This window comes from Nestor notabilis, unplaced genomic scaffold (genome assembly GCF_000696875.1).
Source record: "Nestor notabilis isolate BGI_N333 unplaced genomic scaffold, ASM69687v1 scaffold23283, whole genome shotgun sequence".
Classification (NCBI taxonomy): domain Eukaryota; kingdom Metazoa; phylum Chordata; class Aves; order Psittaciformes; family Psittacidae; genus Nestor; species Nestor notabilis.
Genome location: NW_009923678.1, coordinates 10,336 through 24,605, shown reverse-complemented (window position 1 = coordinate 24,605; position 14,270 = coordinate 10,336). Strand labels below are relative to the sequence as shown.

The 14,270-nt window shown below is 38.5% G+C and overlaps 1 protein-coding gene across 1 annotated transcript in view; it reads left to right on the top strand.

Annotated features, from left to right (window-relative positions):
- The window catches only part of RAPGEF4 (Rap guanine nucleotide exchange factor (GEF) 4), a gene marked incomplete at its 5' end in the record, with an annotated part of 34,119 nt that extends 20,827 nt beyond the window's left edge, over positions 1-13,292 (top strand). The window contains 5 exons of the mRNA XM_010012276.1: positions 1,695-1,745; positions 2,383-2,470; positions 2,807-2,871; positions 11,175-11,229; positions 12,753-13,292. Coding sequence (XP_010010578.1) covers positions 1,695-1,745; positions 2,383-2,470; positions 2,807-2,871; positions 11,175-11,229; positions 12,753-12,880 — 387 coding nt within the window. The remainder of the gene's footprint in view (positions 1-1,694; positions 1,746-2,382; positions 2,471-2,806; positions 2,872-11,174; positions 11,230-12,752) is intronic.
- Between the last annotated feature and the right edge of the window lie 978 nt (positions 13,293-14,270).

The following is a 14,270-nucleotide window of genomic DNA, read 5'->3' as shown; positions in this document are numbered from 1 at the left end:
CTTTTGTATGTAAGTACATAAAAAGGGTGAAATGTCCACCAGGATGAGGTAGTAAGTGCATGCAACCACTAAAAACATGGTCATTGTCAAAAGCAGTGCAGATTTGAGTGTACATGTATTTTGTTCATTAGAAATTCAAAATCATAACTGAGGTCATTGTTGCAACTGAGACCAAAATGTGAGCAGCTTTTGAAAAGTGCACTGAAATGGGAGATCAAACGAATACATCTGAGAAGACACCAGCCCGGTTTTCAATAGTATGTGTTGCAAGTGGCATATAGAATCAGTGAGTGCTAAAGGCAAAGATTTGCAAATCAGTGTCTCAAAATAATGACCATTTGTGACTACTGAGAGGAATAATTGGGAGACCTGAGGTAGTACAGTAGTAGTAGGAAGAAAGAAGGGAGAATTTAATGTATATACTGCATACAACAATCTGAAATGGGCACAGGGTCTGAGCTGGAGTGGCACAGATCATTTGTAGGTGTGGGGTAAGAAATGTTGTAACATTGTGGTTCTGTAGGGTAGTTAGTTAATCAAGGGAATCTCTGCAGTTTGGTTTTTAGCCAGATAGATATACAGAATATTCTTAAAAATATCAAGACATGATTTTTGCTATATTGTCATGCATTTACAGTAGTTGCATGCACAAATTAGATATTTGCAGGTGCAAATGTCCAATTATACCACTTATTTCACAAATACCTAATCTGCATGCATATGCAAACTAGGCACATGGTTGTTGACACACATCATTAAAAATTAGGCCCTTGCTGTGGCACAGTGTAAATAGCTTGCTAGGATACGCACTCCAAATGTAGAAAGTATAGCAAAAAATCATTTCTGCACTATAAAGTCTCTATTAATTTTTAATGTTACCTGCTGCCAGTAATAGTCAGATTTAATCAGCAAATATAGAGAAATTTCTTATTAAAACTGGAAACTGACATGTTCCGAGTGTGGGTAAAACATTACTGTGATCTCTGAAACTAATTAATAACATATCTTATAGTCTTCATAGTAGAATTATTTAATATGTATAACATAGGGGGGGAAGAAAATATTTAGTAAAGCCCATCTCATCCCAATCACTGCATGATCAACTGACTGTGATTTATGGTCAGTTTTTTATGACTGAAAGACTCTTAATTAATTTATACCCCCAAAAGCAGTAGAGGCCTTTGTCTGCTGGGCATGTCAAGAACTTGAGCAATAGTTGATGATACATCAGCATGAACAAAAAAACCTCCTGGAAATGCCCAGGCATGGATTTGAATGTTGCAAGAGCAGTTCATCATAGGTATGAATAATTAAGCTGAGCTACCCCTGTGCAAGCTGTGTGTAAATTATGTTTTCAGATAGGCTATAGTCAGGAATATCCTGAAACCAGTGACTTGAGCTTTCACGTACATTCTGAATTCAGTGATTGTGATGTGTGCCAAACAAAAATCTGAATCTAAACATCCCAAAGGAGTAAATTCAAGTTGGGGTTTAAATCAGGATCCAGGTTTCATAGCTGGTCCTGTCTCTATTTATAATCTGGTTGCTAGGAAACATGTTGTATTTTAGATTAGCACATTGTTAGAAATATCTGGCAAAAAGAGCACTTTCATGACTTAGGGTGTTGTAGAAAGAACTAGCATTTACACAAATTGGGTTTAATTAAGGTTTGCTATTTTTGTTTTTATTAACAGAAACTTCCAAGCAAGTTCAAGAAGATCTATGCAGAGTTTGAAAGCTTAATGGTGAATAGCAGTGGATCCCTTATTCTGTACACAATCTGAGCTAATTCAGTTTCTGAGTAACTGATTTGAATTCCTTGATTCAGAACATTTTATATGTCCTTGTTTGACTTTAAGAAGTTTATGATCCCATTTTAGAGCTGCTAAAACAAGTATGTATGACTAATAAATTATACTCTTAGGAACCTACTCTGGGAGAACTTATGTACCACTCAAAGTTAATCTGGGAACTCAGAGAAGCTTTATCACATGTTTTCCAATAGTACATATGGGAAATTATATTTTCCAACCTGGATTTTTCCAGGCATTACATTTTAGTGTTACAACATAAGCAAAACTGGATCTGCAGCTGCAAGGAGGGAGGAAAAATAACGTGGTTCTTTTTGTGAACATTTTTTTGTAATCATACCTTACCTTGCTATTCGGCATGAAAAATGTTTGTGCTTAGTGGCTGCATTCTCATCGTGTAAGTTCTATGGGAGAATGATAAAAGACATCTGAGTTTGCAGATGCACTTTTAAAGCCACAGGGGAAAATAATGATTTTAATAAATGCCATGACATCTAAATGAATGCATACGGTGTCCCGATACATATAATAATACATATTAGTAATTATTTGATTTCTCTTTTTTCTTAAGGATCCATCAAGAAACCATAGGGCCTACAGACTAACGGTAGCTAAATTGGACCCTCCAATAATTCCTTTCATGCCACTACTTATAAAAGGTAGGCTTGGATGTTACTAGAATTATTAACTTGAAAGCTATTTGTCAAATATTTGAAGAATAAGAGTAGCAGCAAAAAAAAGCAAAAATCAGACTCAGTGTGAGGTATGATCTTTTTCCATTATAAAAAGCATGGCACAGAGACAAGAAAAACTGCTTTAGTACATCTGAATATCATATCTCAATTTTACTAGTCTCAGAAATGCTGCAAATTAAAAACTAAATGTTTTACTTTTATAGTTGCTTTGATTTTTGTAAGGGATAGATAAAATGTTCTGCTGTTTTGTATGACCATGATTCAGTAATGGGCTTTTGTGTGGCTTTTATTTCTATACAGACATGACGTTCACTCATGAGGGAAACAAGACATTCACTGACAACCTAGTAAACTTCGAAAAAATGGTATGTATGCCATATTTTAAATGAAAATTTAAAAAGACCTTCCTATTCATCTCTTCAAGAGTCAACTTCTCAATAATGATTTTCAGGACTAGAGAAGGTGAAGGCAGGACCAAGAGCTGGCAGAAACAGTCTGTGTTGTGCACAGTGCCTGGGACCTCTGGGTTTCTGGAAAACCTCACAGAGGTGGAGAAGAAACTGCCCACTGAGCCATGCATAGCCAAAATGTTTCCTAGGAGAGGCAGCAGCAGTGACAGGAAGCAGAGCTGCTTGAGACAGTTTTTAAGAGCCATTTTGGGACCAAGCTGAGATTTTAACTGCTGTTTCTTCAAACTGGACTGAACTGTCTCAGGCTGGGATAATTCTGCATTGCTCCTCAGAGAAGGAAAGCAGCTTTAATACAAAAAATACACATCATCTTGTTTTCTTCTTTCCTTTAACACGACTTTGGTAATTTGATTGTTTTCATGTTGGTAATGGGGATCAATAATAGAAGGCTAGACTATGGTCAATCTGAGTTATTTCAAATCCTTCACCTAAGCTCCAATAATTTCAAACACTGCTGTCAAACACTGCAAGCAGGCAACTTCCCACGGCAGAAACCTCTACTGAAACTCAAGTTTCTTAGCAGTGAGAAGCCCTTTTCTTAATTGCTAAGGTCATGCTCTTAATGTGGTTAATGACACCTGCATCTGAGAACCAGGGTTACCTAAACACAGCTATGAGCAGCTGCACTGCAGAACCAAACCTGACTTAGTGTTCTGGCAGTAAAGCTCCATTCAGCAGCCATGCTAGAGCAGATCTACTCTGGCACCTGTATCTGCTTATTCTTAGTACTACAGTAACCAGAACCGCTCCATGCTTATTTCCACTCCACTACAGATGAGCTTGTCTTCCTTTCTGAGCACTGATACTGTGGAGAGTCAAAAAGGAGGACTTTCAGGTCTACAGAAAGGTCACTGTCACTCCGAGTGAATTCTTCTCTTAAATTTTAGTCTGTAGCTCCAGGATAGCCTCTGTCCTAGTGTGAAACTACCTGTCTACTAAGCTGAGACTTTTTGGTGAGTAAATGGAAGTACTAATGCCCGAGTAAGGGTCTGACCTCACTTTGCAATAATGACATTCTGTAATTGCATACGCAGACTGTGTTGCCATCTTCTTCCAAAGGCCGTGAGCCTTCTACCTGCAGAAAGGATTTTTTCCTGGACTGCCTAGTCTAGTCAGATAAATATATATATATATATACTAGTGTAGATAGTAAATATTTTGGGGAACACAAAGGGATCTCAGACTTGGCTGGAGCACCTCCAAACCAGGAGGGAAGGCAGATGCATTGCTATAGCCATGGCTATGTGGCTGGCTCCATGTTGTCCACCTCACCTCACCTGGCCTACTTACACCCCCTGAGCCAGAAGAGCCGGTACATCAGCAGGCCGCAGAGCTGTATGCCTCAGGCTGTTCTTTATGCCTGATTATTTGTAAAAGCCATTACAGGAGGCAGGAGCTCTCCTGTGAGTACTTGCCCATAGACAGAAGTTCAGCCCAGGCTTGTCATTTAGAAATGGTTCTGCACCACTCTATACTACAGTTTGACACTCCCAAGGCCAAGAGTGAATTTTATAGCAGCTTAAGCTGATCTATAGCTAGGCTGCTGCAGGTCTGCCCTCTTCACCCTAGTTCTCTCTAGAACATGGATTTACTACTAGCACCCAAAAGCTTTAGATAAAATTTTATACTGCATGAAGGTAATATCACCCATTTTGAACAGTAATCTGAGCTTTGAGCATGTCCTTTAGGAGAAGAAAGTGAAGATCAATTAATGTGGTTTTGATGCTATATGTTTTTCAAAGAATCAATATTCTCATGTTCCTCCACACAACAGAAAGGGAAACGTTCTCCTTTCTCAATATTCTAAACCTTTCTTCAGTTAGTGCTCTACCTAGAAGCCCACTCTGCTTTTTCTCCAGGCCTTACTACAAGTATATCTTTTGCCTTTTTGATGTTCTTCGTTAGCTATTCTGCATGCTTCTATGTTTTTACTGCTTCTCTCAACCCATAGCTCTTCAAAGCAACATGTATTCAGATTCCACCCACATAATTCATTCAAATCCTAATGTGGACCTGGCAGTTTTTAGCTTTTTGCATGTGTCATCAGGTCAAGCAAAGAAGAAAAGCCTACTGTTAAACCTCAGTTGCTACCGCCTACTTGTGTTAAGCTTACAACTGTCATATGCACACATAATTGCCAGATATTAACTGGTGAAGACAAGACCACTCAGCCAGATAACCGTCAGATAAATTCAGCTTCCTTTTACATAAGTAAAAACTCAAGGTAAATCTGTGATGTTATTCTGCTATTCTGTTATTTCAGGAGAAATGCAGAAACCAGATTTCCTCACAGGAATCAAGTCCTGCCATTTGTTGTTTCTGCCTGTTTGTTCTGCTGCATGACATTCTGTCACAAGCACGTAGAGATACCTCTGAATATTACTGGGAGCCACACTTACTGATCTGTCTAAAACATCTTTGTTCTTTGGAAAATAACTTCCCTTGATCCATCCTAACTTTGGTGCTTGCTGAAGTTTATGAATAAAAATATCTGGGTAGCTGCCACTGCTGGTGCCATTTGCCACCGAAGGAGATGGGTCCCTCTGACTCTCATGTAAGCACAGTGATGAAACCGAGAACAGCCTTTGGCATCATGTCTGCATGCTCACCACAGAGCTCTGATCCCGACAGCTGATGTGCTGCTGACAACTTTATTCCTGTGACTGGCAGCCAAAAGTAGAAGTTTGATCTAGTGGCATCTCTGCAGCTGAAACAGCCTCCTTTAAATCTTTTATGTTCTCTGAGGTTTCTGTTATTATTTATATTAAATGTTGCATCTTAAAACATGCAGGAGCTGTCAGACAGTGTCTGAGCCAGGAGTTCCCTGAGTGCCAGAAAGAAATGAGGCCTGGTTCCCTAAACGTTTGTGTTTCATGGCTGCCTAAGCTCTGCTCAGATCTTTCCTCGTGGCTGGGGCATGTGTGGCTTCTTCATGGCTGGGGAATTCTCTGTGAATAGGCTTTTGTCATAACATAGGAACTTGCACTACAGCCTTTTCCCTGAAGGAGACAGGAGAAGGCACTTACACAATCTTTCTCTTGTTCACAGCCATCTATTTTCACAGAAAATTGGTAGGAGCTTTTTTATGTTTGAAAACTCTGGGTTCTTTTTTCAGATTTGACAAATCTAGAGACGAAGGGAAAAACAGACAGATGGTGTTAAATCACATTAGCCTAGGTTTTTTTAGCAAGTCAAGGTAAAAAGGAAAGGGACTGAGTCAATTTTTTCCTGCTACACTTCCCTATAAATTGGTCTTTTTCAGAGGTGTAGTGTCAGAACTGTGGTATCGGCAGCAGTGGAGGACATCACTCTGAAGAGCATTGCTGAGCTTTACCAGCTGCTGCCTTTGTAAACTGCCTGCTCCTTCTTCCTCATCTCCCGATCTCCATGAAGCCTCTTATTTGGATAAGGCTGTGAGGAGTGGGATAGCAGGGACAGCTAGCCAGGGAAGAGAATACTATGTGTATGGTAGAGCCAGAGCTGTGTGTAAAGAGGGAAGTCTGTAAGCGAACCCATTTGGTATGTACAAGATGTGGGAAAACAATATAGAACATGTCAGAAATAGGTACGCTCTTTGTATTTGCACTGTACTTGTGCTCTTTACTATGCCATTTATTGCATGAAGCAAGGAGGGGTTGGAGGAAACAAGCATTGGGCCTTAAAATCAGCCTGGAACATGTTATTTATACTTTTGCCACTAAGTAGACATTACTGCTATTAGTAATACAAGTCTTTAGTAAATGGCTTTGTTTTCAATACCAAACAACACACGGTTTTAGAGAAGAATTGAAGGTCTTTTACTTGTCTCACTGTGTCCTGGCGTCACACTGTAAGAAGCTAATGGAGACAAGGTACAAGCTGTTTCCACGATGGTGCTGCTCAGATGTACCTTCTATGTTGGCACATGCCCAGTGACCTTGTGTGGTAAAAACTACCTTCATCTTTTCTCCACTTACGAGCTGACAGTAGCTGTTAGTTGTACGTGCTGCTTTAGAAGACCCATCTATGTAAAAACTGAAGACATAACTTGTCACAGAGGAACAAGGAATGAATAGGATTGTGAAGTTTTTGAAATGCTGCAGGTGTAGTTTTGTGGGTTGAGGACATTTTGAGAGCTGCAAGTAGATGAAAGATAAAAAGATGGCAGTGGCAGTAGACAGCAAACACAATTAGTTTGTGATCTAAAATACGCATGTCTTTTAGGTCCATTAATGACAGTCTTTTCAGGTGAAGGAGAGCCCCCAGATCTGCCAGTGATATTAGTTCCTGTAAACTCCATATGATTTAGCAGATACAGGACAAGCTGCAACCTGCAGTGCAGTACATGGCAACATTCAATTAGCACTGCTTTTATAGCTATATATTTAGAAGAAAATTTAAAAGCCCTTTCCTAGAGTTATGTCTTGCCGGGGAAAGAAGAGAGAGGAAAGTGAGGAAAGTATTGAGTATGAATCTCCTTAAAGACAGGCAAGATTTCATACTCTTGACGGCTTACTGATTTCTGCTATTTTCAGACCTCAGCTGCATAATCCTGCACTCTGACTGCCAGTACAGAATTTTGTATTCATAGGTAGAGGGAAGATGCAATTATTTGGGAACTTTATCAGTGCCATTTCTCAAACCATCAGCCAGCCTGAACAAAGATCACCTTCCGTGGCACCATCTCCATGTTGTACTACCCAGCATGTCTCAGAAATGGCTCCTGTAGAGGGAGCAGAACACATGAAACAGCTCTGAAAGTGCTGAACTGCCATGGCAGCACAAGGCAGTGCCATGATGCTGGCCGCTGATGCTTCTTTTTGTGAAGCCTCTTCACCCTTCAGGTGTGAAATGAGGATTAGAGAATTGGCACATACTGGTTTTCGGCTTTTGTGGATATGAACAAAAGGGAATTCACACTCTGATCCTTATGCAAAAAAAAGGGCAAACATTCTTTCATTTTTGGAACATAAAGATTATGCAAAAAGTGTGCGACTAAAGCCCTTACTAGTTTTCTATGGCATATATGAATATTTATAACATTTAGAAACCTGGGTTTGGAATGGATTAGAAGATAATATGCTGGCCTGCTGCCACTATTCCAAAGTGTGTAAAACTTGAAAGGGTATTGTTGTGTATGTATAGAATGCTGGTAGTAGCGGTTGCTTGTCATATTATGCAGTTGGTTCTATTTCAGAAAAATCCAAATTGAAGTTTGTATGTCTTTTCCATAATGGTCTTTCTTAGCACAGTGAGTAAGCAGAGGCTAATTTTTGCAGGCACTAACTAGAGGTAATCCTCTATTTAAAGGAAAAATTTAAGGAGCTGGCAATTAAACTGCCATCTGAACATTTTTTCTGTACGTGTTTCTGGTTTTCTTGAATCAAAGGAAGACAATCCAACTTACCTACAAGATTCAGGAAGGGAAATTCACTTTCAGTTGATGTTTTTATGTGCACCTTCCAAAGAGGAGCTCTTTGGAGTTTGTATTAGACAGTACAATAGCACTTGGAAAAAAGCAATGTGAAAGGAGCTCTTCAAGGATACATAATACTCCAGAATCTCCTCACTGGGTTGCAATGCTGTCTTCTGGCCACAGATTCTCCTTTTATTCTGCCTTAACATCCACTTCCTTATTCCTTTGTGTTTCCTCATTGCCAGGATACTTCAAAATGCACAGACTGAATGACTGTATCCTGAAGAATAGGCAAAGTAACTCCTTAAAGTTAATCCTTTCAGCCAACTGAAGGAAGCCAGGCAGTTCAGCCTTTAAACAGAAGTTAGACAAGATCCTGGCCACTTTGGTTTTTCTTTGCCTGGAAAAGCCCATGTGAAGAGAAATTTGGAAATAGTGAAAACTTTTTAAAAGCCTTTGCTACACACATACTTTGTCTTTCAGTACAATACAGCATTACAGTATTTATTCTAGATGTTATGCTTCTTTACAGAACAAATTCCCCACATAAATAAAAAGATTAAAAAGATTCCACAGAACACATTTTTTTGATAAATCTAAGTTTTCACTTAGGAAGCTTAACACTAATCAAACACTGAGCCTACAGTCTAGCTTCAAAGATCGTCATGAGGTGAGGCTGTAAAACATAAACATTACCAGTATGAAAAATTAGGGTGTGTATTAACAGTCCATCTAGATGGCACATCAAGCAACACTAATTATCTTTGTAAAAATGAAGTGTCCTTAGGAAAGCTTCCCTTGAAGTTAGACGCTCTTGGAACTTCATTGTGTTGTCCGGTCCAGTTCAACTTTATGGTCTCTCCTTATAGTTATTTTAGGGGAGTACTTTTTGAAATGGTGTAAATCAAAATAGCAGCACCCCATAACGCAGCTAAATGTGAAACCATGAGAGTTATGAAACATTCATGTTTACACGTTCATGTTGTTTTGATTTTCATTTGATTGGGTTACACTTGAATAACTAACACTGTAATACGCAGTGCGTTCTTTTTCAATCCAGTACTGTAATGGGTGCTTATCCTTGAGTATTTAAGAGGTTCCATTGAAGTCAATGAGGCTTATTCACATTCTTAATGCTAAGCACATACGAGAATGTTTGCAAGGGAAGTACCTCAGAAAATCTGCCTAGTAGTAATGGCTTGAAGAGGTATGAAAATTAACATAGGATAAAAATTACCCTTACTTGAAATCTACTTATTTACCACACCTAAATACATATGACCTTAGGAAAAATACAAGCAGATGCATTATTAAATTAAAATACTTTAGATCAGTTTCAGAATAGCTGCAATTCATTTGATTATACAATGTGTAATTCACAAAAATTTGGTACATGATATATCACTAGTGTTTTTAGTGCTAACCTCCAGCCATACCCATTTTCATATACTTGTCAGCACATTAAAATGTCTAGATTATTCAGTACGTGTTAAGAAGCATTTTACATTGGTGATTCCCCCTTCTGGAATGACAGATTTCATAAAGGTATTTTATTTATAACAGCATTGTCATGTAAGATCATAATCGCATGTGAATTTTGGGGAGTGAGAGTGTGCTGCATTAAAAGATGTAGCTGTGTTTTAATTGTTGGACCATGTTAAAGTGCTGGAACAAACATTAGACCCTGATTAGGAATAGCATTTCAATTCTCTGCTTTTTCTTAATCTAAGCAAAACAAACCAAACCAAATGTCCTTGTAACAGGGATTGACTCAAAGTGTCTAGCTAAGGGATTCAGTTTTACTGCTGAAGTTTCAGTTTATTTGATACTATGCAGAACAACTAAGTTTTCCCCCCCACTGGTGGGTGTATTACCTGTGTGGTGCTAATCACACAACCCAGTTACAATTTTGCAGTCCAGAACTAAATCTGAAATGTTTTGCTTTATGACTTACCTTAATTTCTGTTCTTAAAAACTATTGTAAAATAGCATCTGATTTATTGGAGTGAAATGTATTAATGAGTGTTTTCTTAGCCAAGTGAGTGAAATAACGGCTTATTTACTGAAGAGCAAGCACAGCCAAGAAGGAATGAAGTTACTTCTGCTTGTTTTGTGAATTGCCAGTAGAGGTGTCCACAAAAAGTGAATCCACTTTCACGCTGGGTTAGATACACCCGTGCAAGCGAGCACTGTCTAACAGTTCTGTTTGATGAAACTTGCCTAGACATCCACAGTTCCAGTGGTGGCCTTCTCACCTGTGAATCGAGCATACTTTCAGAGGGAATCAGTGAACATGCACTCTCACATGCTCATTTTACACTGTTGTTTTCTGGGAAGGCTGCATTTTAAACTCAAATTCATATGAAAGGTGAATGCTCTTCGATTGCCAAGTATGTTATAGAAATAGCCTTGCTGTTAGGAACTGATGGTCTTAAAATTAACGTGTATATACTCCAAGCTGTTCTACATGATGTTGCTTTTACTTTTGAATGTGAGAAGATGTTATCAAAGAAATGCACATTGAAGGGTCTGATTTTCATTCTTAGTTAAGGCCTTTTACAGCATCCAAGCAAGGGTAAGTGTTCTCTGAGCACATGTAAATTACACTCATGCTCATTTAAAGCCTGTGTAAATGCAAATCACACCCTACATATGAGAGTATCAGCATTAAAATTATATTTTCATTCATATGACTGCTTTTATTGGCATATGTCTTCACACTGAGGCACAGTTAGGTGCTTCGTTTAAATGATGATGAAATACAGTGCTTGTTCCCTGATTGCATCCCATCTTTTCTTTCCAGCGCATGATTGCCAACACTGTCAGGACGGTGAAATTCTGCCGAAGCCAATCTTTCAGTAAGTGTATTACAACATCTGCACAGTCAGCATTATCATCAGTAGCTACAGTCATTACAGCTAATTCTGTGTGTACCACAATTGAAAAGCCTGGTTTTCAGCGATTCTTCCCTGTTTGGATCCTTCCATGTTTCACAGGATGAAATATCCTTCAGGAAGCTCTAATAAGTCCCTTCTCCTCCATCTCTTTTCCAAGCATGTGAAGGACCTAAGTATCTGTGAGGTCTGTACACATCTGTCAAGTTAGAATTTGTTGGAATTAGCCGCTGGGTTCAGAAGTGGTTGAAGTCAGGCTAGCAGACAGCAGCACACAGATACATGAAAGATACTTGCTTGGATAAACCCTGTTTTTATAGGAAACCTATCTGGAAACATGACATTTACAGGTGACATAACTGCATCAGGCGGTGAGCTTAAAACCTGTTTGACAGTATAATTACCAGAACTTACTTGAGGCCATGAAAGATGACAGAGCTGCATGGGCAAACAGGCTTGCTCTGTGGGTCTCATCCCATCTAGGTGCACTGTCAGTCCCTGTCACACTGGCATTTCCTCAGCACTTCACTCATTTTGCTACACAGCAGCCTTCCTTTTCCTCAAAGAGCAGAATAAATAATATCAAACAATATATTATTATAAAAATAGTTTCTTTCCATCTGGATCAAAGCTTAACTCTAGAAGATCAAGAAAAGAAGCTTTTTAATTTTTCCTCCCACCGCTGAAGTTTTTCTGGCTATGTATCTTTTAATTTTAATGTATGAAGCACTAGTGAGACCTACGCATATTTAGAAGTGGATTTTCACTATACACAATATAACAAAATATCAGTATGTAGATGTACCGTACCTAAGCCTCATGCTTTTTGTGTGTTTGTATATGTATTTATACATAGTAGATGCTTCAGTATCTTTCTTTTAGAGAAGTTAAAGTTACCTAACACATATTTCATTGAAATGTAAGCTGTTCACTGTGAGGCTGAAGATAGATACTCAGATTTTAACTCAGTGGTATTTCATAATTATTGGAGTAGGTATAATGACGTTATGTTAAGTAAGGTAAGCTTGAATGGGGCAGCCACAAAGCACTACAGTGTTACAGATATTTAATGCTGAGTTAGAAATGGGGATATTTCATGAAAGGAGGCTTAAATCATTTATATAGTTCTGAATCCGTGTGAAAGCTGCTGGTTCAAAAGCAGATGGGCAGCTTTAAATCATACTAGTTAGCTAGATAATTTATAGCAATTGACTGGTAAGGTGATGTATAAAACTGTAACCAAGAGCCATCAATTTGGGGACATGTAGCCAAGGATATCTGAGAGAAAAAGTTAATTTGTGGGGGTAGGAACCAGAAAGACACTCAGCTATGGAGGAAAGGCTTCAAAGAGAGCGATTTCTAAATATTTCCTTTTTAACTCACCAGGATCTGGTGTTTCCTGTGACAGCTTGTAAAGAGTTACCGCATTCTGTTCAGGCATTTGTTCATTTAAGTGTATCAATCCTACATCATTTCTCTTTCACCAGATCCCGACGCAGCCCTAACTAATAAGAACCATCAGGATGTTCGGAGCTATGTGCGGCAATTAAATGTGATTGACAACCAGAGAACTTTATCACAGATGTCTCACCGACTAGAACCGCGTCGAGCATAAACATTTGAAGCCGTGATGAGAAATGATCTTTTATCCTGTCAAGGTCACTTGTTAAGAACTTCACTTTCTCTGCTACCGCACTGCCACTACAAAAATAAGCAAAAACATATCCTAAGGTCTTAGGCAACGCGCAATGTACCAGCCTGTCAGAGAACTTTGGCTGAGGAAGAATATATGCACTATAGCTGCAAGGGTGGCCATGTTGTGAACCATTAATTCATCTTATAGTAAATGATTTCTCAGTGGATAAAAAAGGCAAAGGATTAGTGTTAGTTAGTGAAAAATGCACAAAAAGCTTCTAACAATCCTGAGGGAGGTAGTGTTTTTCTCCCTAATTAAAAATCCATTGTTTATGATTTATTCTCCAGGTCAGGACCAAAACTGATCACCAGTTTAGCTTGTCCAGCTACTGTTGACCTCAGTAGAAGATGCATGTAGACATCTGATGTAAGAATGCAGGTTCAAGAGACGTCCAAGGTATAGTTCAATTCAGAGAAGACTTAACAAGTATTGCCGTTTGAAATATAACAGATACTAAGAAAAATTTCTAACCTTAACTGTACTGCCTGCTACTGCGAGCAGTGTGGCCATTTCAGAGAACTGACAGGACTGAAAATACTTTGAATGATGAATAGATTAACCTGTGTTTACATTTTACTTCTTTTTTTAAACTACCAATCAGGTTTTTACAGGATTCCAATTACAATAGTAAGGTTGTCAAAATCAATAGCATAAAGGTAGCAAAAGACTGGTTCAAAAAGAGCACAATATGCACAAACAGATTTCAAGAGAATAATTTCCTGGACATTAAAACCTTAACCTTTAGCTATAATGAATTGTGGCTGGTTAACACATATTTTCTGGTCTTAAGCATTTACAAATATCTTAATTTTCAGCCAATTGTTTTGCACTTTCAATAGACTGTAAATAAATGTTAATTCATTATGTTCTAGAATATTTATTTATCTAATAGCTGTTGTGCCAAAATAATTCAGTTTTATTTATTTTCTTTAGCATGTTACGAGAGTACCGCTTCTGTCTTTATACTTTGTGTGCGTTTTATGTGTAGGAATTGTGTGATGTATATTTGCTGTAAATAACATGCAGTATTTTATTAAATGGAATTGCTGGAAAGGTTTAGTCGCTGGCCTTATTTGCACTTTCAGCTTCATTCCTGCATAACTACTGATGCTATTAGTTGGCTGATAAAGCAAACTGCACTTGCCATTTGCTGGGCCTTGAAACCCCAGTTAGACAATGACCATTGTGATACAGGTGACCAGTTTAAAGCCAGTCCGATCCATCCCTGTCAAAGGGGATGACAGGCTTGCAGTGATGTAACACTATGGTTTTATTAGCTGGTTTGTTGAGAGTTTCTAAGAAGGCTCCA